General features: G+C 43.0%; 1 protein-coding gene across 1 annotated transcript in view; it reads left to right on the top strand.

The window, feature by feature from the left end:
- Neb (nebulin) overlaps positions 1-21,648 on the top strand; it is a 185,246-nt gene that overhangs the window by 102,129 nt on the left and 61,469 nt on the right. Inside the window, exons 72-90 of the mRNA XM_026778640.1 lie at positions 1,144-1,248; positions 1,712-1,819; positions 2,435-2,746; positions 4,190-4,393; positions 5,457-5,561; positions 5,704-5,811; positions 6,329-6,640; positions 7,297-7,500; positions 8,289-8,393; positions 9,338-9,445; positions 10,598-10,909; positions 16,641-16,844; positions 17,213-17,317; positions 18,323-18,427; positions 18,529-18,840; positions 19,670-19,774; positions 20,323-20,421; positions 20,786-20,887; positions 21,020-21,127. Of these exons, the coding sequence (XP_026634441.1) occupies positions 1,144-1,248; positions 1,712-1,819; positions 2,435-2,746; positions 4,190-4,393; positions 5,457-5,561; positions 5,704-5,811; positions 6,329-6,640; positions 7,297-7,500; positions 8,289-8,393; positions 9,338-9,445; positions 10,598-10,909; positions 16,641-16,844; positions 17,213-17,317; positions 18,323-18,427; positions 18,529-18,840; positions 19,670-19,774; positions 20,323-20,421; positions 20,786-20,887; positions 21,020-21,127 (3,123 nt within the window). The remainder of the gene's footprint in view (positions 1-1,143; positions 1,249-1,711; positions 1,820-2,434; positions 2,747-4,189; positions 4,394-5,456; positions 5,562-5,703; positions 5,812-6,328; positions 6,641-7,296; positions 7,501-8,288; positions 8,394-9,337; positions 9,446-10,597; positions 10,910-16,640; positions 16,845-17,212; positions 17,318-18,322; positions 18,428-18,528; positions 18,841-19,669; positions 19,775-20,322; positions 20,422-20,785; positions 20,888-21,019; positions 21,128-21,648) is intronic.

Genomic DNA, 21,648 nt, shown 5'->3' with positions numbered 1-21,648 from the left:
CACACACACACACACACACACACACACACACACACACACACACAGAGAGAGAGAGAGAGAGAGAGAGAGAGAGAGAGAGAGAGTAAAAACTAGTATCTACATATTAAAACAAGTGAGTTTTTGCTTTCTGAGTTTATATTACCTGTCTTAATATAAATGTTTTTCTACTTAAATATGTTTATTACTTGGTGATGCTTCAAAATATTAAATTCTTGTTTAAAGTACTATGAAAAAGAGGAAGTTGAGAGAAAGAGAAAAAGGGAGAGAGAAAAAAAAGAAAGAGATGTTTTAGAGGAGCCCAGGAGAAGTTGGGAGGGTAAAGATACATTGTATGCTGTCTTAGTCAGGGTTACTATTGCTATGATGAAATACCATGACCAAAGCAACCTGAGGAGGAAAGGGTTTATTTGGCTTTACTTCCACATCACTGTTCATCACTGAAGGAAGTCAGGACAGGAACTCAAACAGGGCAAGTACCTAGGACCAGGAGCTGATACAGAGGCCGTGGAGGGTGCTGCTTACTGACTTGCTGCCCATGCCTTGCTCTGCATTTCTTGTAGAACCCAGGACCACCAGCCTAGGGATGGCCCCACCCACAGTGGGCTCCCCCACCAATCACTAATTAAGAAAATGGTCACCAGGCTTGCCTACCTCCTGTTCTTAAAGCATATTGTCAGTTGGAGTTCAGGGCTGTCAGATGACTCTGGGCCGTGTCAAGTTGACATAAAACTAGCCAGCACACATACACTGACATTTTCAATGAATAAATTTGAAATATTACTTAAAATGCATGCATACTATATGTAAAGCTTGGCATGATGTCTATGTTTATAATCCCAGTACTTGGAAGGCAGAGACCAAAGATTCGGAGTTCAAGGCTATATGTAATGATTTTGAAGCTACACTGAGCTGTAGGAAACCCTGTCTCGAAAAAGAACAGCAAATAATTCTTAAGACAGATTTTTAAGTACCAAAACCTAATTATACTTTGCAGAACAGTTGAATTATTTAATAATTGAAGTATTTATAAACTCTTAGTAATGAAGAAAGGAATGCAGCCTTAATAAATTTAGTTCTACTTTGTGTCAAAGAGATAACAATTTCTGTGAACACCAAAATAATTTTCTCCTTTTTTTTCAATAGCGCTTGTACACAGAAGCCTGGGACAACGACAAGAAAACCATCCACGTCATGCCCGACACGCCTGAGATCATGCTGGCCAAACTCAACAGGATAAACTACAGCGACGTGAGTACCCAGAGAGCCCATACGAGGGGTCGTGATGTTTCCCTTCATTAAATGCTTTCCCTAATGTATTACCTACCCTATAACTGACATTGTTGGCAAAAGAAACAGCTCGCCCTTGACTTAACCCTGGGCTACGTGGTGGGTCCACAAGGAGAAGACCAAGCTTTGGTTACCAGACAGGAAGTGGAGTCCCTGTGGGGAAGTATCCTGGGTATCACTCCTCCTCCTCTAAGACCCTCCGGGGGTCAGCCATGGTATAGCACCCAAACATGGATGCTCCCCCCAGCATGTTTTCAGATTTACCAGCCAGGAAATCCTGATGGTCTCAAACATGTGTCCGAGGACCTGTGGCCTGTGAAGTGTAAATGTCCGTGACACCGCCACTGTGTTTAGGGGATTCATTTCAGTTGAAATGGTGACAGGAAGCACCGAAGGGGGTGGTGACTAAGGACTCTCTCCACAGAAACTCTACAAAGTGTCGCTGGAAGAGGCCAAGAAGCAAGGCTACGACTTACGCCTAGATGCCATTCCTATCCGAGCAGCCAAGGCATCGAGAGAGATTGCTAGTGATGTAAGTTGACTTTTTTTTTTTTTTTAAGAAGCGTTTCTTTAAAATGTTGTCAGAGGGACACTTTCAGGGTGTTTGTTGCCAGCCCTTGCTTGCACTTCCAAGTGTCATCCTCCTTTAGTGCCCCCCCATACGAAGTTAAAATGAGAAGGGTGGCTTTTGAACTTTAAAAGTAGACAGTTTCTGAACCCCAAGGAATGACTCTTCTGGCAAATGTAGGTGACGCTGACGCTAATAAGGAGAATAGCTTTTTGGCACATAAACTCTACCTAAATGGGATGCATATCCATGACCAAGGAATTCATTCAAAGGTCTAACAAGAGAAATATTCTAAAATATCTTTAATGTTAATGGTTTAAAAAAAAAAGCACTGAAGTTTATTTGCCAAGGAATTCGATGTATACTGGGGTAGTGTAGTTTAGAGAAAGAAAGAATACAAAATACAAGGAGCCCTGAAGTGTAGGCTGACCCCTGTTACAAACATACATTGTGACCATCAGGATCCTGTTTTATAGATGGGGTTGGTAATAGTCTTTGTTCTGCTTGATAATAGTGGGAAAATACACAGAAGTAGTATGTGTTTCTTTCATCGGATTTACATAACTTTTCTTTCTCCAGTACAAGTATAAGGAAGGCTACCGCAAGCAGCTGGGCCACCACATTGGGGCACGGAACATCGAAGATGACCCCAAGATGATGTGGTCCATGCACGTGGCCAAGATCCAGAGTGACCGGGAGTACAAGAAGGACTTTGAGAAGTGGAAGACCAAGTACAGCAGCCCGGTGGACATGCTGGGCGTGGTGCTGGCCAAGAAGTGCCAGATCTTGGTCAGTGACATAGACTACAAGCATCCTCTGCATGAATGGACCTGCCTGCCTGATCAGAATGACGTCATTCAGGCGCGGAAGGCCTATGACCTCCAGAGCGATGTAAGTGGGTCTGATGTTCTTCAGCCATGTCTTCAAACAGTTCAGTGGGGGAAATCTGACATTTTCAGTGTCAGAGAATCTTTGGGAAGCTTAATAAAACCCATGAAATATACATAAAATAAGCATTGAGCTCAAAGGAAGCCAACCATATTGAGAACGATTATGAAAATATCCAACCAAAACTGAGATATGATCATATGTGTACTTATTTGTTAACATATTCAATAATTATAGTAGCCCTACCTATAATAACTAGCTCTGAGTATAATAACTAATTCCAAAGAAAAGTGAAAGGCATAAGTATTTTAAGAAGTCTGTAACATCTTCAAATAACACAAGTGTCCCTAACACATATTGCTAGAACACATGAAGTATTAATGGTACTGTAGTCTGTTATCCATAGTTATACTTGTTTGAATGCTATGTTTCAGTTAGATGTTAATAAAAATATGGATGTTAGATTTAGTTATGTCCAAGTTCACTGATGTCAGGTTAAGGAGTCCTGATTTAAAGCAAACTAATTTCCCAATTGGACTGATTGTATCTCATCCTTTCACGGACTCAATGTTCTTATAGGAAACATCAGTAATAATTTGTGAATGAATGTTTAGGAATGAGACATGAACATTTTGGCCAGTTTCTAGGAAACTGAAATATTGTAGTGACCTAAAAATACAAGGGACACTTTTGTTGTCAGCAGTTGACACCCTGTGACCTCCCAGACACCCCCTTGTTGGTTCAGTAACTTCTTGTTTTGATTGGGCTCTGACTAAATAGTTGCTTTTGAAAGATTATGAAAGTAATGGTATTGCAAAGTTACAAGAAAAAAAGTTCTTCAAAAACCATAAAAATAAAATGTTTCCCTTAGAAGAAGTGTTCTCTTAGAGCTGATTATTTAAATCCAATGGAAAAAAATGAATTCCAAGACAAGTCAAAAAAGACTTAAAATAAGTACAAGGAAAAGCAGGATTTAGAAGCACATGCATATAAAGTCATGTAAAAATGCTACTTTTATTTGCACAAGAAAGCTTTTATTTGCATTCGCAAGTGGTCAGTTGGTAGTATTCACCCTGTGTCTATCATAACTATCTGTGAAGGCTGCTGCCAAACAACATAGGAGCCCCATGTGTTCCAGGAGAATTATTCCCACGTGAATAGGTGTGAGCATCACACCAGACGGCAAGCACCTTTCCCTAGAAGTCAGGCAGTAATGTCCTTTTTGTTCCATTGAAATCCAGTGTTGAAGAGATTTGATGGGTCTTCGAAATGCAGTGAACAACAGCCAACTCTAGGGACATGGTATTTCATAAGCCTTTTTAAACGAAGATGGGTCTTCCTAAAATTATTCACAGCTACAGTTCAGTAGTTATTTTGTATGTGTTCAGTCAGTCAGATGCCAGGATGACAAGGCGACGTCTCAATGCTTAACACTTTGGTCTCTAGGCTGTCTACAAAGCTGATCTTGAGTGGCTGAGAGGCATCGGATGGGTTCCCATTGGCTCCGTCGAGGTTGAGAAGGTGAAGAGAGCCGGCGAAATCTTGAGTGACAGGAAGTACCGCCAGCCTGCCGACCAGCTCAAGTTCACTTGTATCACCGACACCCCGGAAATTGTCCTGGCGAAAAATAATGCCATCACAATGAGCAAGGTGAGTCGTTAGCGGATTTCTGCCACCAGTCAGGCCTGAGGTGGACTTGACCCCCGAGGTGGGGAATGGCCGGGTGAGCCAGGGAGCAACAATCAGGAGAGGGCCCACTTCCGCAGCCTCCTGTAGAAGGACTGCAGGAATTCTAGCTAACTTCCGGTGCTTTTCTCCAACTGTGCCCTCTAACCATAGGTATACGTGAAAGCTGAACCTGGGGATCATGTCCCCACCAGTGCACATGCCCCCCCCCCTCAGCTGCGACCTGCCTCTGCATGAAACATTGGCCCAGGTGGAGCAGACGTAGGCCCCTGGTTCTCTTGGTCCGTGGTTCATGCCACAGCCTAGCTGCCTCTTCTGTTCCACTGACTTAGGCTGTGAGAATCCACTTTAGAAACCGAGCTGGTATTGTTATCACACGAGAGAGAAGAATGTTTTCCTCAGAGTCCCATCTGTCTGCTCATCTTTTATCAAATCAGTAGGTCCCTTAGTTGGGTGCCTGTGCATTCCAGGTTGAGTCGAACTGAGATGAGTTCTGACCCTGCCTGGGTGTCTTTCGCTTCTTCCGTTGTGAGAGTGAGCTCTCAGAATTAGAAATACCTCTAGGAAAGAGCTTGCAGAATAAAACACCAGAGACCAGTTTACACTACACCAAGGACAATCACAAAGGAGAACAGAGGGAAAGAGGCAGAGAGAATCTACTGTGACCTTTAGACAAGAGCAGTGAGAAACGCACACTTCATTCTCAGGAACACTCGGCTTCCAGCAAGTTGGGTTGAGCTTTGCCCTTAGGCTCACGGCTCTGTGTATGACCTCTGCTGTGTAACCAAGCACTCTGCAGAAGTTCTAAGAAGGAAGCTCAGGGTTCACTAGGTGGAAAGGATCCACAGTTAGGCCATCATATTGGTTTATGAGAGTGCTCAGGTCATGCCCAGTTGTCTCCATGTTGCCAGGTTTTACTATTTACTACCTCTAGAAGGCTGTATTCGTAGTAAAAAAAAACAGGTTACGGTTGAGGGGAACTAACGTGGCTGGGTCCAGCAGAAGGCTTTACTCTCCTTCTCCACAGCATTTATACACAGAAGCTTGGGATGCCGACAAAGCCTCCATCCATGTCATGCCAGACACCCCTGAAATCCTGCTGGCCAAAAGCAATTCTGCCAATATCAGTCAGGTAAGAGGGGCCTTCGGGTGGTGGTTAAGTCTCTGTAGAAGCCATTAAAATGTTTGTCCTCCTCAACGAAGTCGTCTTTGGGAGTGGCCTGTTGGGTTTCTAAAACAGTTCCGTTCTCTGTTGTGTTTTACCTTCTACCTAGAAACTGTACACCAAAGGCTGGGATGAATCGAAGATGAAGGACTATGACCTGAGAGAGGATGCCATTTCCATCAAGAGTGCCAAGGCCTCCAGGGATATTGCCAGCGACGTGAGTGCCTTCCCCTTAGATCCTGTGCTTTTTCCCATAGTGCCGAGCATTCTGGTTATCGAGCCACTTTGCAATTGCTTCTATGTGCATTTCTCCAGATAGTACTACCCCATTCGTTTTGCAGAGGATACATTTTAGAATTAAAGTGGCTGCAAGGAAAATTCTCAAAAATGAGGCTATATTAATCATTACACTCCTTTAAATTTAATTTATTCTATTTTAGGTGTGTGTTTGCCTTGATGTATGTCTGTGCCCCGTATGAGTGGCTCAAGGAGGCTAGACGAGGGCACATGACCCTCCAGAACTGTGTAGGTTGTGAGCTGGGAATAGCACCTCATCCTCTGGAAGAGCAGCCAGTACTGTTAACCACTGAGCCAGCTCTCCAGCCCAGCTATTTTCACGATAGCAGAGAAGCATAAAAATTATACTGAAATGTTAGAAAGTTGAGGTCTGAAATTCTTCTGCATACCACGCGATCTAAACCTGGTTTTTCTTGAACTGGTTTCTGGCATTTTAGTACAAATACAAGGAAGCCTATGAAAAACAGAAAGGCCACCACATCGGAGCCCAGAGCGTGGAAGACGATCCCAGGATCATGTGTGCCATGCACGCAGGGAAGATTCACAGTGACCGGGAGTACAAGAAGGAATTCCAGAAGTGGAAGACCAAGTTCAGCAGCCCGGTGGACATGCTGGGCTTGGTGCTGGCCAAGAAATGCCAGACCCTGGTCAGCGACGTAGATTACAAGAACTACCTGCACAACTGGACTTGCCTGCCTGATCAGAACGACATTATTCAAGCCAAGAAGGCCTATGAGCTGCAGAGTGATGTATGTAGCACGAGCTTGGGGAATAAGGAAGCAGGGATGTTTGCTAGTTGTTCAGTTGGAGCCTCTGGGTATAGATCTGTGGGCTGTGAATAGCCCAGGCCGGGATGTGGAGGAGGGAGGAATCATTCACAGTGTTTAATAAAAAAAAAAAAAACCATGGCAAGCAAAATGCAGAAATGAAAGCTCTACTGAGGCCATGTCTTTTATTTCTGAACTATTTTTTCATGCCATTTGTAATTTCTGGCAAATCAATATATCGTAATAACAGATACAGTAAATCTGAACGTTTTAAAATGATTATCACCACTTCCAAAATACTAAACAGGATGTGAGTTATTTGTCACGGGGTTAAAATGGAGTGAGAGTCAGCACAGGTTCTTTAAACCTTCCCCAGTTATGCAATTGCTTTAATATTTCACATAAGTATATTGTGGGATTCATAAATACTGCTATATTAACGGATAGTAGAAATAACTGTTTCCACCAGTTACTTTTGTCATCAGTATTAAAACCCCTGCATCCTCTGAGAACATAGCTCTTTCTCGTGTACTACCAACATCCCCATGCTCCTCCGCCCCTCTCCTCAAGCCCTTGGGTTTTCAGCTACTAGAGGGCATGTCTAACATTCACAACTCTGTGGTCTGACATCTTGGCAGAGTGTGTATAAAGCAGATCTGGAGTGGCTGCGTGGGATTGGCTGGATACCAGAGGGCTCCGTAGAAATGACCAGAGTGAAGGGCGCTCAGGACCTCGTGAATGAAAGACTGTACAGGACACGACCAGAGGCCCTGAAGTTCACCTCCATCGTGGACACTCCCGAAGTGGTCCTGGCAAAAGCCAATTCTCTGCAGATGAGTGAGGTAAGAGTCACCCATCTATTAAGCTTTTGTGTTTCTGGATACAGTGTTCAGGTGTAAAGACAAGTAAAGCTGAACCAGACTGTTTTCTTCAAAGATTTCCAATGAGGATGCAGACCTGAGGGTCTCTTAACTAGCTTAATGCAGCCACATTGGAAATAGCACTCTGATAGGGAGAACGTGTCTTTCCCTTCTCACAGGGACTTTGAAGCGCTAAACTGAAAGATGTCACTCCACACACAGCAATTCCAGGAAATGAGTATTTAACTCTTACTAGTATCAAGGCACGGGACATAATACTACCTAGTAGTGGGGCATTGCACGAGGCAAGATTTGGCAGAGAAACAGATCCAGTGTGACCTTTCTATAGATGTATATGTAGAAAAAGATTGCAGTCTTAAGAAATTGGCTCATGTGGTTATGCAGGCTGGCAACTCCAGAATCTGCAAAACAGATTAGAAGGCTAGAGACCCAGGGGACAATCGCAGCTCAATGTTGTGGGTGGTTTCTTACAGAATTGCTTCTGGATGGGGAAGATGAGAGTATAACAACCTTCAACTGATGGATGAGGCCCATCCACACAATGGAGAGCTCATTGTGTTATTTGTAGTCGACTGAATATTTTCAGGATCTGTCTGAATCCCAGTGCCTGCTCAGTAGAGCCTCAAATTTGTCATTCTAAGCACATACAGAAACATTTGCTTTTTTAGATAAAGTTGTTGCTAAGACTTAATGTTTCGGCTGTCCATTCTCTGCTGCTGAGCTGACGTGATGTTTCCTTTTGTCCTCAGAGGCTGTATCAGGAAGCCTGGAATAAAGACAAAACCAACATCAGCATTCCCCTGGACACTCCAGCCATGCTGCAGGCTCAGATCAATGCCTTGCAGATTAGCAATGTAAGAGAAATAACCGTGGTGTGGAGAAGCCTCTGTCTTCTTGCTAACGAGTAGTTCCCTATCCTTTAGCTAATGACTAATGCCCATACTGTTGGTGTTACTTTTTTTTTTCTTTAGCATCCATGGATAGAAGTTCTGTCTTTTAAGAGGTTGTCATAGGCAGTTTATATCACACCTTTAATCCCAGCACTTGGGAGACAGAGGCAGGCAGATCTCTGAGTTTGAGGCCAACCTGATCTACACAGTGAGTTCCAGGACAGCCAAAGCTACACAGAGAAACCCTGTCTTGAAAAACAAGCAAACAGAAACATTGCATAAATGCATGATTGAGTGTCTAGACTGTAGGTGTTCTCTCTTCGGCCTTGAAAGGTGTTCTCCCCATGGCCAATGACTGTGCCTTCATTCCTCATGTATTCCTGAAATAATAAATCCCTAGTCAAGTGCTTCCATGCCCAACAGTGCCTACTGCCATCTTAGGTCTTCTGATGAGACCTTCTTGTTTGACATTCCAAAGTCAAGTGATAGGCAAAGTAAAATTTTAATTACACTCAAAGATCGTGAGTTAATATCACATTCCTTCAAAAGAATACTCTGAGTTAAAGAGCAAAATTAAAGATAAACCTTAGGAGATCTTCATGGGCCTTAATGAAGCATCCTTGGTTTCACTGTTCATCCTGAAGTCTCCACGTACTGGGGAAGAGGGAGGTTTTCAAGTGCACACCACGTTGGGATGAAAGTAAATATTCTGTCATTGGTACCGCTAGATGCTTAGCTTTAAATTTTACATCAGAGGTCTTCCTGCTACAAAGCAAGCATCCAGCAGCAAAGGGACTCAGCGATGCATGTTTTTCCTGCACTGCCTTTACATTATGGATTTGATATCTGCTATGCCTGCTACGAGTCTGTCTTCATTTTCTAAACAAACCTGTGCTCTGGCTCTCTAGAAACTCTACCAAAAAGACTGGGATGAAGCCAAGCAGAAAGGCTATGACTTACGAGCAGATGCCATTGAAATCAAGCATGCCAAAGCCTCCAGAGAAATCGCCAGCGAGGTAATTTCCTTCTGTTCTGGGATTTCCTCCCCCATAAACAAATGGACTGCTTCAGTGACCCTGTTTCTTTCCTTAACCCATGCAAACAGCTGCATTTTGTGTTGTATATTATTTATCAGTAGCAACGAAATATGAAACTGCTTTTAAATTTTTGGGTGAAACTGGAGGAACCAATACAGTGTCATTATATCCCCAAATATTTCTGGCATTCTCCACAGTATAAATGATGGTCATTCGGTACAACACTTCAGGCTGAAATCACACTTTTTATCAAATATTTTATGCTAGAGGCTTATATATAATATTTCAGCTACATTTTCAATTTCACTTCCTACTAATTCAAAGTTTACTAGCAGTAATATGGTCCAAGCCATCCCCTACTCCGAACTCCAAGCCTCAAACACGCCTTCCTTTCTCTGGTTCCTCTCCTTCCCTCATCTGTGCACAATAGCTGCTTCCTCCTCCTCGGCCCTCATTTTCTCCCCTTACCTACACCTTAATCCCAATTCTCTCTCTGTTTGACCCAAATACTTCCAGGTTGCCACAAAGGGCACCAGCCCACTCCAGAGCTTATCAGATGGAGGCCATTGTCCACAGACCTATTGTCATTTCCTGTTTGAAACCAGTGACCTTGCTTTATGAAAAACGTATATTTTTCTAGTCTCTAAAACCGTGCCTGTGACTCTTCCATACCTGAGACCCCTTCAGTGCCCTCGGGTCTGTCTGACTGAACCCTTCACCTACCTAGCAACCTCATTACTGTGCCATCTTCTTCTGAATTATAGGACAGTCTAGGACCTACCTCACTGTAACACTGTGAGAATTAAACTGTTATTATAACTGCCATTGTTTAATTATTTTTAAATTAAAAAAAACATCATTTTAGTGTAGATGAGCCTCACACATCTGAAGCTCTTGTCTTAGTAGTGATTGCTCATAAATTTTAGATTTGTATGTTATTGTAATTACGTATTGTTTTCTTCCTGATTTATTCATCTACCTAAAATAGTCCTGATTTCTTTAGACTCGAGCAGATAACAGCTTTCAGTGTTGAGCCAATTTGCATTAAAATTAAGATTCTGAGATAACTTAAAGGAAAGATATCAATATCTTATTTGTCTTTTTCTCTGCTTTTTCCCCCCACAATACTAGTACAAATACAAAGAAGGTTACAGAAAGCAACTGGGCCACCATGTGGGTTTCCGCAGCCTGCAAGATGACCCCAAGTTGGTATGGTCTATACATGCTGCCAAGATCCAGAGTGACAGGGAATACAAGAAAGCCTATGAGAAGTCTAAAGGGATTTACAACACACCCTTGGACATGATGTCAATTGTTCAAGCCAAGAAATGCCAAGTCCTGGTCAGCGACGTTGATTACCGTAATTACCTGCACCAGTGGACATGCCTGCCGGATCAGAACGACGTGATCCAGGCTAAGAAAGCCTACGAGCTACAGAGTGATGTGCGTATGTCTTCGCCTCCAGGGAGATAGCGTGTGTGGGTCTAAGTGTAGTGTATGCTCTAGAGACATCCTTTAGACAGTAATCTTCTAAGGCATTCTGGACATTCCAGGGTAACAGTAGGAGCTGTCCTTACATCTCCTGTCTTGTGAAGGATTCTTGTTGACGGTAGCAGGATCCTATTCACCAAGATAAAAATAATCAGTCTTGTTCTGTATAATTCAGTAGAAAATATTGGTTCCGCTGTTCTGATCTTTGCAAGATCAGCTGTCTAAATTTCAGAAACAGATAGAGGCATAAGGAAATGGTTTAATTCAATTGACACATGTAGAAAATACTATGGAGGTATTTTATAAAAAGCTCCTTCCCTAATATTCCTATCGCTTCTATTCCCAGTGGTTCAAGAGAGACCATGAGCTTCTCCTAGAGACAGGTGCCAGGATAAAACACGCTGAAAAGATTCACGTTTAATCTGAATGCCCTTTGGCTGACTTACAGAGGGGTTCTGTGTGCTGTTCAAGTATCGGATTCTACTGGCTAACCTGGGTCTTCTTACTGTGTGTTTCCCTCCTCCGTGTAGAATGTGTACAAGTCAGACCTGGAATGGATGAAGGGTATCGGATGGTTGACAGAGGGTTCTGTGGACGTCGTGCGAGTGAAGAATGCTCAGAATCTTCTGAACGAGAGGTTGTATCGTATAGGGCCCGAGGCCTACAAATTCACTAGCATTGTCGACACCCCAGAAGTGATCCTGGCGAAGACCAACGCTGTGCAGATCAGTCAGGTAAGCTGCTGTGGTTCTGTGTCCAGGAGAAGTGAGGGGAACTCAGGTGGTGAACTTCAAATTGCCACTATCACAGGAAGTAAGATCTGGGGCACAGCTGAGTCCACATCTTCAGCCAGTCAGCCAGATATCTCTGTAATTGACACATCTTGGGTCAAAACAACTGAGTCCAAACTCTGATGCACATTTTAATTGCATTCGAAGTTGCAAACTAAAATGCTATTTAGTCCTATAACCACAGAACTGTCACTTATGTGCATGTGTACTCAATGCTGACGTAGACTGAGAAGTCCCAGAACAATCCCACCTTTAGACATCACGATAGTTATTTTGGCTAAGAAAGCAAAGTTTTAATTAGCATTGTCTAGAATCAGAATTGCCTGTCATATAGACTGAGGGGTCACATAATTAGATGTGGGATTGGGCAAGAGTTTTTACTAGCATATTAAAATTTAGATTGTATCACACACAAATTATTCATGAAATTAGTGTTTGTAAATAAAATGCAGTGTATACGCACACACACACTTGTGTGGTAAGGAACTCCCTAATCCGCTGTGCTATCACTCTTCCCATCCACCAGCCGCTGTATCGCGATGCCTGGGACAAAGAGAAGGCGAACGTGAACGTGCCAGCTGACACGCCAGTGATGTTGCAGTCCAAACTCAATGCCATCCAGATTAGCAATGTAAGATGCTTCACAGAGCGCTCTTGTTCACATCTTCCCTTACTGTACTCAGCGAAAGTTGTGCCAAAAGCACGGCCCTTTTATTTCAAGTCTTTAAGACACTAGGAATTTGTATGTCTCTCTCTGCTTTTTATAGTGTAGAGATATATCCTTGTTGGAAAGGGAAAGGCAATGGTTTCTCAAAAAGAAAGTAAAATGTAACTTTAACGTATTTGTAGCATATGGCTTGGTTTTCCTTTTCAGTGAGCCATCATTGTTTTTATCTTAAAGGCCCACTGATTTATAGTTTTGTGATTTTTAATATGGCTCTCTGCCTCTGAAATTTCTGACACAAACTCTCTCTCTCTCTCTCTCTCTCTCTCTCTCACACACACACACACACACACACACACACACACACACACACACACACACACACAGTATTGGAGATTCCTTTACTGCACACCTTGAAGTGTGCTGGAAGTCAAATTGAGTGTGAAACTAGTCTGTCATATAAATCCTGAGAAGATTTATGTTCAGCAGAGGTGTTGGCAAGAGTTCATTTTTTACAATCAATAACATGGTATTTTATTGTCACTGTCGAATGGGTGTACAAGAGTTGTTCTCGATCTTAATGCTAACTCAGCAGCTCCCTCTTCAGACTTATTGTGGCATTGCACTCCCCGTTTGCAGAAACAATATCAGAAGGCTTGGGACGATGTCAAGATGACGGGTTATGATATACGTGCAGATGCCATTGGGATCCAGCATGCCAAGGCTTCTCGGGATATTGCCAGTGATGTAAGAGCTCTTCCTTGTTCACAAACACTGAATCCTAGACACATGGGGAGGTGACTTAATTCCTCAAGAATTAGAGTAGAATGGCAGTAATTTTCCAAATTTTAAAACTCCAAATTCCAGAACAACTTGTCCAGTGATTTGAGAAGATTCCTTGCCTGCTCTTAGTTCTACAATTCCTATATTTAGGCACAAAATTTTTCTCCCCCCCCAAAAAAAAAATCTTCTCAACATCAGTTGATTTACAAGAACACAGTTTGTTGGGTTAACGAACATAGAAAATGTTGCTATCACCCTGAAGTGTGGCACATATAATATTTGTGGTTTCTTAGACAGTTTTCGGAAGTACAGGGACAAGTTTTCTTAATTGTAAAATTTTAATTTTAGTTAAAAATGTAAATTTAGGCCGGGCGGTGGTGGCACACGCCTTTAATCCCAGCACTCGGGAGGCAGAGGCAGGAGGATCTCTGTGAGTTCGAGACCAGCCTGGTCTACAGAGCTAGTTCCAGGACAGGCTCCAAAGCCACAGAGAAACCCTGTCTCGAAAAACCAAAAAAAAAAAAAATGTAAATTTAGTTTTAAAAGTAATTTTAATTTAAAACGAACCACAATTCATTGTAATGTAACAGATGTTGTGATTACCCTCTACTTATGTTATGCATTTATTTATAATTCAGTTTAAAAATAAGTTTACAATTTCAAAGTAACTCCAAGCAATTAATTTTATTTAACATGATAGGGAGTACAGGCTTGTGGTTGTTTATGATAAAGCATCTGAAGGTGGTAAGCGGTGACTGTAGTCTGGGAGACGCTGACGAGGTTCAAGCGGGCAAAGGTTTAGGCGATGGGTCTTATTTTCAGGGTGCCCACAATGTTTCCAGACATATGTTCTTAGAAAAAAAAATATCGTGACAAAAAGTGCAAAAAAAAAAATTACAGCATGAACTTAGAGAAAAAAATAGTGTCCAGAATAAAAGTGGCGCAAGGAAGGTGGGGTTATTGTCCGGGAAAATGCTGTCTTTAGGAAAAGGATGCTTGAAGAAAAACCTGATCTTCCTCCTTGTGCCCACGTTTCCCAGTATCTGTATAAGACGGCTTATGAGAAGCAGAAAGGCCATTACATTGGATGCCCCAGTGCCAAGGAAGACCCGAAACTGGTTTGGGCAGCAAACGTGTTAAAGATGCAAAATGACCGGCTGTACAAAAAAGCCTACAACGATCACAAGGCCAAGATCTCCATCCCAGTGGACATGGTCTCCATCAATGCTGCCAAAGAGGGCCAAGCATTAGCAAGCAACGTGGATTATCGGCAGTACCTGCACCAGTGGTCTTGCTTTCCAGACCAGAATGATGTGATCCAAGCCAGGAAAGCCTACGACCTGCAGAGTGATGTAAGTGTCCCCGGGAAGAACACCCTCCACAGCTCGGCATGCTGGCTCTTGTCAGCATCCTAGGAAGCCCAGCTCTCCCATGTGAGCACATCCCTTTACTATTCTACCAGATTTTTTTTTGTTTTGTTTTTTGTTTTTCGAGACAGGGTTTCTCTGTGGTTTTGGAGCCTGTCCTGGAAACTAGCTCTTGTAGACCAGGCTGGTCTTGAACTCACAGAGATCTGCCTGCCTCTGCCTCCCAAGTGCTGGGATTAAAGGCGTGCTGATTTCTTATTGACTCCCCATCTCCACTGCCCGGCTTCTACCAGATTTTTTTAATGACTCTGCTATAGCCAGATTTGTTCAGGAAGTTCTCATTTTCATTGATAAGGTACTATCGCAATTTTCTTGGAGATTTACTGAGGTCTTTAACACTTACGGTTTGTTCAGTGTAAGGATAGCCATGGCCCTTCAGCTGTATACTGAAGACTGATAGAGATGGAATGAATTCAAAGATTAGGGACACGCTCTGAACTCACCTATTTCTATACCTGAATGGAATGTTCTTAGCATTGGGGGGTTTATCTTGGCCAAGACATTTTTAGATTTATTCATACTCTATGCCAATTCAATTTTTCAAAAATGACGGATTCTATAAGGTTATGTGTTTCTTTTTAAATTATTTATTTTATGTGTATGGGTATTTTGCCTGCATAAATGTCGGCACACGATGTATGTGCCTGGTGCCCGCAGAGACATGGGAACTCTTGTTACACACAGTTGTGAACCCCATGCAGGTGCTAGAATTGAACCAGGGTCCTCTGGAGGAGCAGCCAGTGCTCATAACCACTGCCTCATCTTTCCAGTCCAAGGTTATGCATTTCTTGTGTACAATGGATGTCTTCTTTTAATTTTCTAAACTTGGTTTCCTTATTCTTCAAGAGGTGCTTATTAAATGTTGAATGAATTATTGTAGTATGCCTATAGATGACTTAAATTGCCTAGTGGCAGGGACAGGCTAGTTTTAGAATAAAACTGCATTGGTATACTGAGTCATGTATTTAAATCACAGTCTTTAAAAACGAGCAAGGGAAATGTGAATTTTGAAGCTGACTTATTTTAAGATTTTTCTTTTGAGATTTTTCTAGTATTTCCATTCTCTTATTCCCATTTTAGCTTGACGTTTGTGTCCAATAACTAGCTATTAAAATATCATTTCTAAGCAGTGGCTTTTTATATTAATTGCTGGTGTTTTAACAATAGGACAGTTTTATGCACTTGTCTTTTATATATGGTGTGATAATCAAGGATACGCCAGATCCCAGTTGGAAGAGAGGGACTCTCAGATAAAAAAAAAAAAAAAACTCAATTAGTGCCAACATTGTGCAGTTGGTTTTTGAATTCTTAATTATCCCTCTCAAAATACTTATTAAATCTGCCATGTGCCAGGTATTGTATTAGCACAAAAGATGTGAAGGAAAAGCAAGGTTGTGGCTCTAGGTTTGAGGAAGTTCACAGTGAAGCAGAAATGCATGCTAGAGAAGAGTGCCCACGGAAATGGAAGGGCGGGGGGAGTGTGTTCTGTGGCACTGTGAAAAAGAGAAGTGGAACTTTCCTTGGAAGAAGCGCTGGTTTAGCAGGCTTCTGAAGGTGAAGGGGACACTCAGGGACAGCCAGTGTGAACAGGACACAGAGGGAAGGCATGGGAGGAGGCTGGAAGGGAAGGTGCCAGCTAGTACCAGTCCAGAGTCCGTACTGAAGTCTTCGGTCTTCATCTTGAAACCTGTAGGCTGTATATGATGGGGACGCCATGGTTCCAGATTTGAACAGAGAACTTTGTGAAGGTCGTTCTGGTTATGTAGAGAGCCATTTTTATGGCTTTGATTAGCTAGATACCCATCATAAATCATCCCTGCGTACGCCCAAGTGGAGGGCTCTTCCACATGTACATAAGTGTAGGCCCCCGGCACAACTGAAACCAAGCACAGCTGTGTAGGTGGACAATTATTACTTGTGAAAAGGAAAACCCGACATAAAGAAAATGGCTCCCTGTTTCATTGCCACCATCAGAAAGAGACAATATAGCATCTGCTTAACTGGGTCTTCTCCCCCAGGCCATCTACAAGGCTGACTTGGAATGGCTGCGCGGCATTGGCTGGATGCCAGAAGGGTCTCCTGAAGTACTGAGAGTCAAAAATGCCCAGGAGATCCTGTGTGACAGCGTCTACCGGACCCCCGTGGTGAAGCTCAAGTATACAAGCATTGTGGATACACCGGAAGTCGTCCTTGCTAAGTCAAACGCCGAGAATATCAGTATTGTGAGTTGCTGTTGTTCCCTATGCATTAAAACTAAATCCTATCTACACATGACAATCAAACAAAAATATGAAATGATAAATATGTTGGCCACCTATTTTTAGGATAAATATTGATAAATGTAAGCAGCATGAATAATAGCATTCTTTTGGCTTGGGTTATTTTTAAAACCTAAAATATTAATGATGAATACAAATATAATATTCTTACCAAATCTGAGTAACTTACAGGTAAAAATTACAAAAACTTTTACCTTAATGTGAAGAGATTCTGGGTCAGACCAAAAAAAAAAAAAAGTTCTTGTTCACTGAAACTAGCAAAAAACTGTAGTGATTTCTGTTTTGTTTGTTTGTTTTGGTTCTTTCCATAGCCAAAATACAGAGAAGTTTGGGACAAAGATAAAACTTCCATCCATATAATGCCAGACACACCTGAAATCAACCTCGCTCGAGCAAACGCTCTTAATGTGAGCAATGTAAGTATCGCACGCAGCCACTCGGCTGGCCTTCCCGTGACCAGGGAGAATCAGGGTAGCCGAGGGGGAGAGTTCTCTTGGCTGCCAGCACTTGGCCCACAGTGAGGAGCAGAGCAGAGCCCTGGCCCCAAGGCCTAGTGACCAAGCCGGTTACTAGTGAGCCAGTAACCACAGGGCCAAGGGTGAGGGAAATAAGAACAAGGAAGAGGAAAGAATAAAGAAATGCACGGGCTAGAAAAAAGACGTAATGGCAGTCTCAATTCGCCTAAAATTGTGATATCATCAACAGTTATGAAACTGTCATGGAGTCCCCATGCTGAATGGTGGGGTTTTTAAATTACGTGTTTAAATTACTATTATTCCTGCGTCTTTCTGCCATGAACAATACAGAATGTAACCTTTAAAATGTATGTGACACATATATGTCTCAGACACGTACACTAGCCAATGCCATCATTTTTGATATATGACATTCTCGTGCATGTGATGATTCTGAACTGTCCTTGGCTGTGACCTTTTATGATAGTTCCCTCCATCTGACTTTAAAATAGAAAATAAGGACCTTGGAGGGGAGTGATAAACTACTACTTTATCTCTCGTTTTTAACAACAAAAAAAGATAGCTGTCCCATCCAACTGTCCTTTATCAGGAGATCTGATGTGCTTAAACAATATGCAGTATTGTTTCTAGAAGAGAGAAAAGGCCATATTGGAAAGGAAAAAGCTCAAAAATGTAAAACATCTGTCATGGTCACACTAGCAAAGCTGAGCTAAGGAGACTTGGTAGCAGCCTGTTAGCATCTAGCTTGTCCCCGTGCTGTCTGCACCGACCCTGAGAAAGGGAGGTTGACAGGCCTTGGACAACCAGGGGGAGGCTATGAGGCAAGGGAAAAGAAAGAAGCCGTGTCAGCTCCAGGTCTTTGACTCTAGATACTACTACATGTTCCAGAGCAATGAGGTAGAGAAAACTTTTTTTTTAAACTCTCATACCCTTTGTCCTTTTCAGAAACTCTACCGTGAGGGGTGGGATGAGGTCAAGATGAGCTGTGATGTCCGGCTGGACGCCATCCCTATCCAGTCTGCCAAGGCCTCCAGGGAGATTGCCAGTGATGTAAGTGGCCCTTCCATGCCTTCCGGGTTCTTTCCCAGCAAATTCTCTGTGTGCGTCCGAGGACCCGCCGTGACCCATCTGCTCTGCTGTTTTCTCTGCAGTATAAATACAAGCTGGACCACGAGAAGCAGAAGGGACACTATGTGGGCACCCTCACTGCCAGGGATGACAACAAGATCCGGTGGGCCCTCATAGCTGGCAAGATTCAGAATGAGCGGGAGTACAGGCTGCAGTGGGCCAAGTGGAAGACCAAGTTCCAGAGCCCTGTGGACATGCTTTCCATCCTGCATTCTAAAAAATGCCAGACCCTGGTCAGCGACATTGATTACCGCAATTACCTGCACGAGTGGACGTGCATGCCTGACCAGAACGATGTGATTCAGGCCAAGAAAGCCTACGAGCTACAGAGCGACGTGAGTGGGCCATACTGTATCATTCTGCTTTAACTCCCAGACAGATCAGGGCATAACATACCTTTGTCACAATTACATGACTTTACATGGTCCCGAGTTTGATAGTAATTAGGCTTTCTCAGTGTGGTATCAGAATCAGCAATGCCAGGAAACCTATAAATTTCATATAAAAAAAATAAATGGCAGTGTAAATGAATCTTGATGGAAGGTCCCAAAAAACTCCTTTGGCAAATCAGGTCCATGGTAGCACACATCTCTAATCCCAGCACTTGGGAGTCAGAGGCAAGAGGGTTTTGCTGCCAATTCAAGGCCAGCCTGGTCTAGTGCAAGAGCTACACAGTCAGATCCTGCTGGAGGGGGAGGAAGGAGATGACAGTGGATGACTGTGGAAAACTATTGTCTGCAGCAGTCAAGGTTTGTACAAATGAGCTGTTGGTAGTTCATACTCGGATCTAGGCACCTATACACTTTTCCAACTGACGCAATTGTTGAGAGAGCTCGAGAAAGCTGTCAAAGTTTCAATTCGGGAAATTTTTTTGGCAAGTCTAAAACTTCCTGTTTCTCTTAAATTCTGAATGTGCAGCTCAATACAGGTGCTGCCACTTGGCAACTGTACCCTGCAGCTGAATTGAGGGTAGTTCATATTCAGTAGAAAAATAAATATCGTCTAGCTGCAGCTACCTGACCCGGCTGCTTTTACTACTCTACCTGCCTGGCTACCTGAGTGCTTCTCTCGTGGCTTTTACACTATTTACATTGTATTTCCTCATCAGACGAATAGGCTCCAACAATTAGACTTGTTAAATTAACTCTGCCCTTCTTTTCACAGGCTGTTTACAAGGCTGACTTGGAGTGGTTACGTGGAATTGGGTGGATGCCAAATGATTCTGTCTCTGTCAACCATGCCAAACATGCTGCAGACATTTTCAGTGAGGTACTTCAAGATTTTGCCCAGCCATTCTACACATTTCCTTAGAACATGAGCAAGAGGCACGAGCCAATATATATAATCACCTTAGCTCAGCCTTTTAACCGTTTTCCATTGCTGAGATGTAAGCCAGACTTTGTCCACAATGTACTATTGCTATCACATTAGGGACCGCATCCCTGACAGCATCTAACACATTCACCCAGGCGTGAGATAGCACAAATGGGAAATTTCTGTTGTCAACAATTGCAGTGTACAATTGTTGGGAGAAGTTCTTCCAGTTGGAAAAATGAAATATCATGATACAAGTAATGATGAGACCTTGGGAGGTGAGCATTTTGCTGCTTTAAAGTCTGCGAGGCCCTGAATTCAAACCTCAATATTGAAAGGTCATAGGTAGTATACTAAGGCAGCATGGGTGTTTACAAAATATAGTGCTATATTTCCAAGAAAATACCATTCACTGAAGGCACTGTATCCCCCTAACAGAGAAGGGCCCTTAATTTAGTGTCTCTCAGCTCACACATCCACACATATTTTTCTTTTTCTCCCAGAAAAAATATCGCACCAAAATAGAAAGTCTCAACTTTACTCCCGTGGATGACAGAGTGGATTATGTGACAGCAAAACAGAGCACTGAGATCCGAGATGACGTGAGTTTGCACTGCCGTGAAAGCATACAGCCCTGCGGAGGCTGTTGCCATGACTCCCTGCCTCTTGCGATTATTGAGCTATATTCCCATCGCCCAAATTATCGATGCTGGCAATGTTTGGACAACAGAGAGATTTCTTTTTGTTTGTTTTTTGTTTTTATTGAGTTGGATATTTTTCTCCACTCCCCTCCCTTCCTCCCCTCTTCCCCTCTCCCATGATCCCCACACTCCCCATTTTACTCAGGAGATCTTGTCTTTTTCTACTTTCCATGTAGATTAGATCCATGCATGTCTCTCTTTAGGGTCCAACAACAGAGAGATTTCTTAACATCAAGTAACTTACCCTCATGCCTCTCACTTTCAGATTAAATACCGGAAAGACTGGAATGCCATCAAATCAAAGTATACCCTTACAGAAACGCCGCTGCTGCACACTGCCCAAGAGGCTGCCCGCATCCTGGACCAGGTAGGGGATTTTTGCAGTGGTCTAGTGCTTGGAGATAGGAAAACCATAACAGGTCTGTAGGAGATTTACATACCTGACGTCATCCTCCTCGGATGGCTCATTTAGCCCCTCTGGTGGCTCTTTGTCTTTTAGCACCTCTACAAGGAAGGCTGGGAGAAACAGAAAGCCACGGGCTACATTCTGCCACCAGATGCTGTGCCGTTTGTCCATGCCCATCATTCCGGCGATGTTCAGAGTGAGGTAATTTATCCCAACATGTCTGGACCTGGACCCTGCAGAAACTGGACCTTGCCAGAAAGGGACACAGGTTGTAAAACACGAATGTCAGCTTAAGGATGCCCCATCTCAGCTTGGTAGACCTGGCTGTGCTTTTTGAGGGCTGAAATACTCCCTCCCTTTTGGGTCTTTTTACTTTGGCTTTGGGCTTGGTTTTGGTTTGTTTGTTTTTCCTTGTATCTTCTGACCTCTATAAAATGCAGGCTCCCAAATAAATTGCCGCAATTAAAGAACAAACAAGCTTATGAGGTTTTTCTCTATTTAAAATGGCTGCCTCGGCCAGGTGTTTATGCACAAGCCTATAATCACAGAACTTAAGAGGTCGCGGCAGGAGGATCAGGAGTTCAAGGAGAACTTCAGCTCTACTTTATGAAGGGCAGCCTCCACTTGGCAAGCGAAGAAACTGGCTAAAACAACAACAGTAGCAAGCCTAAACTATTTCTTCATCTCGGTTTATCTCAGTGGCATTTATCTCTATTTCAGTG

Source organism: Microtus ochrogaster, chromosome 4 (assembly GCF_000317375.1).
Source record: "Microtus ochrogaster isolate Prairie Vole_2 chromosome 4, MicOch1.0, whole genome shotgun sequence".
Classification (NCBI taxonomy): domain Eukaryota; kingdom Metazoa; phylum Chordata; class Mammalia; order Rodentia; family Cricetidae; genus Microtus; species Microtus ochrogaster.
Note: the sequence above shows the minus strand (reverse complement) of the source record. Positions and strands in the feature narration are given on the sequence as shown.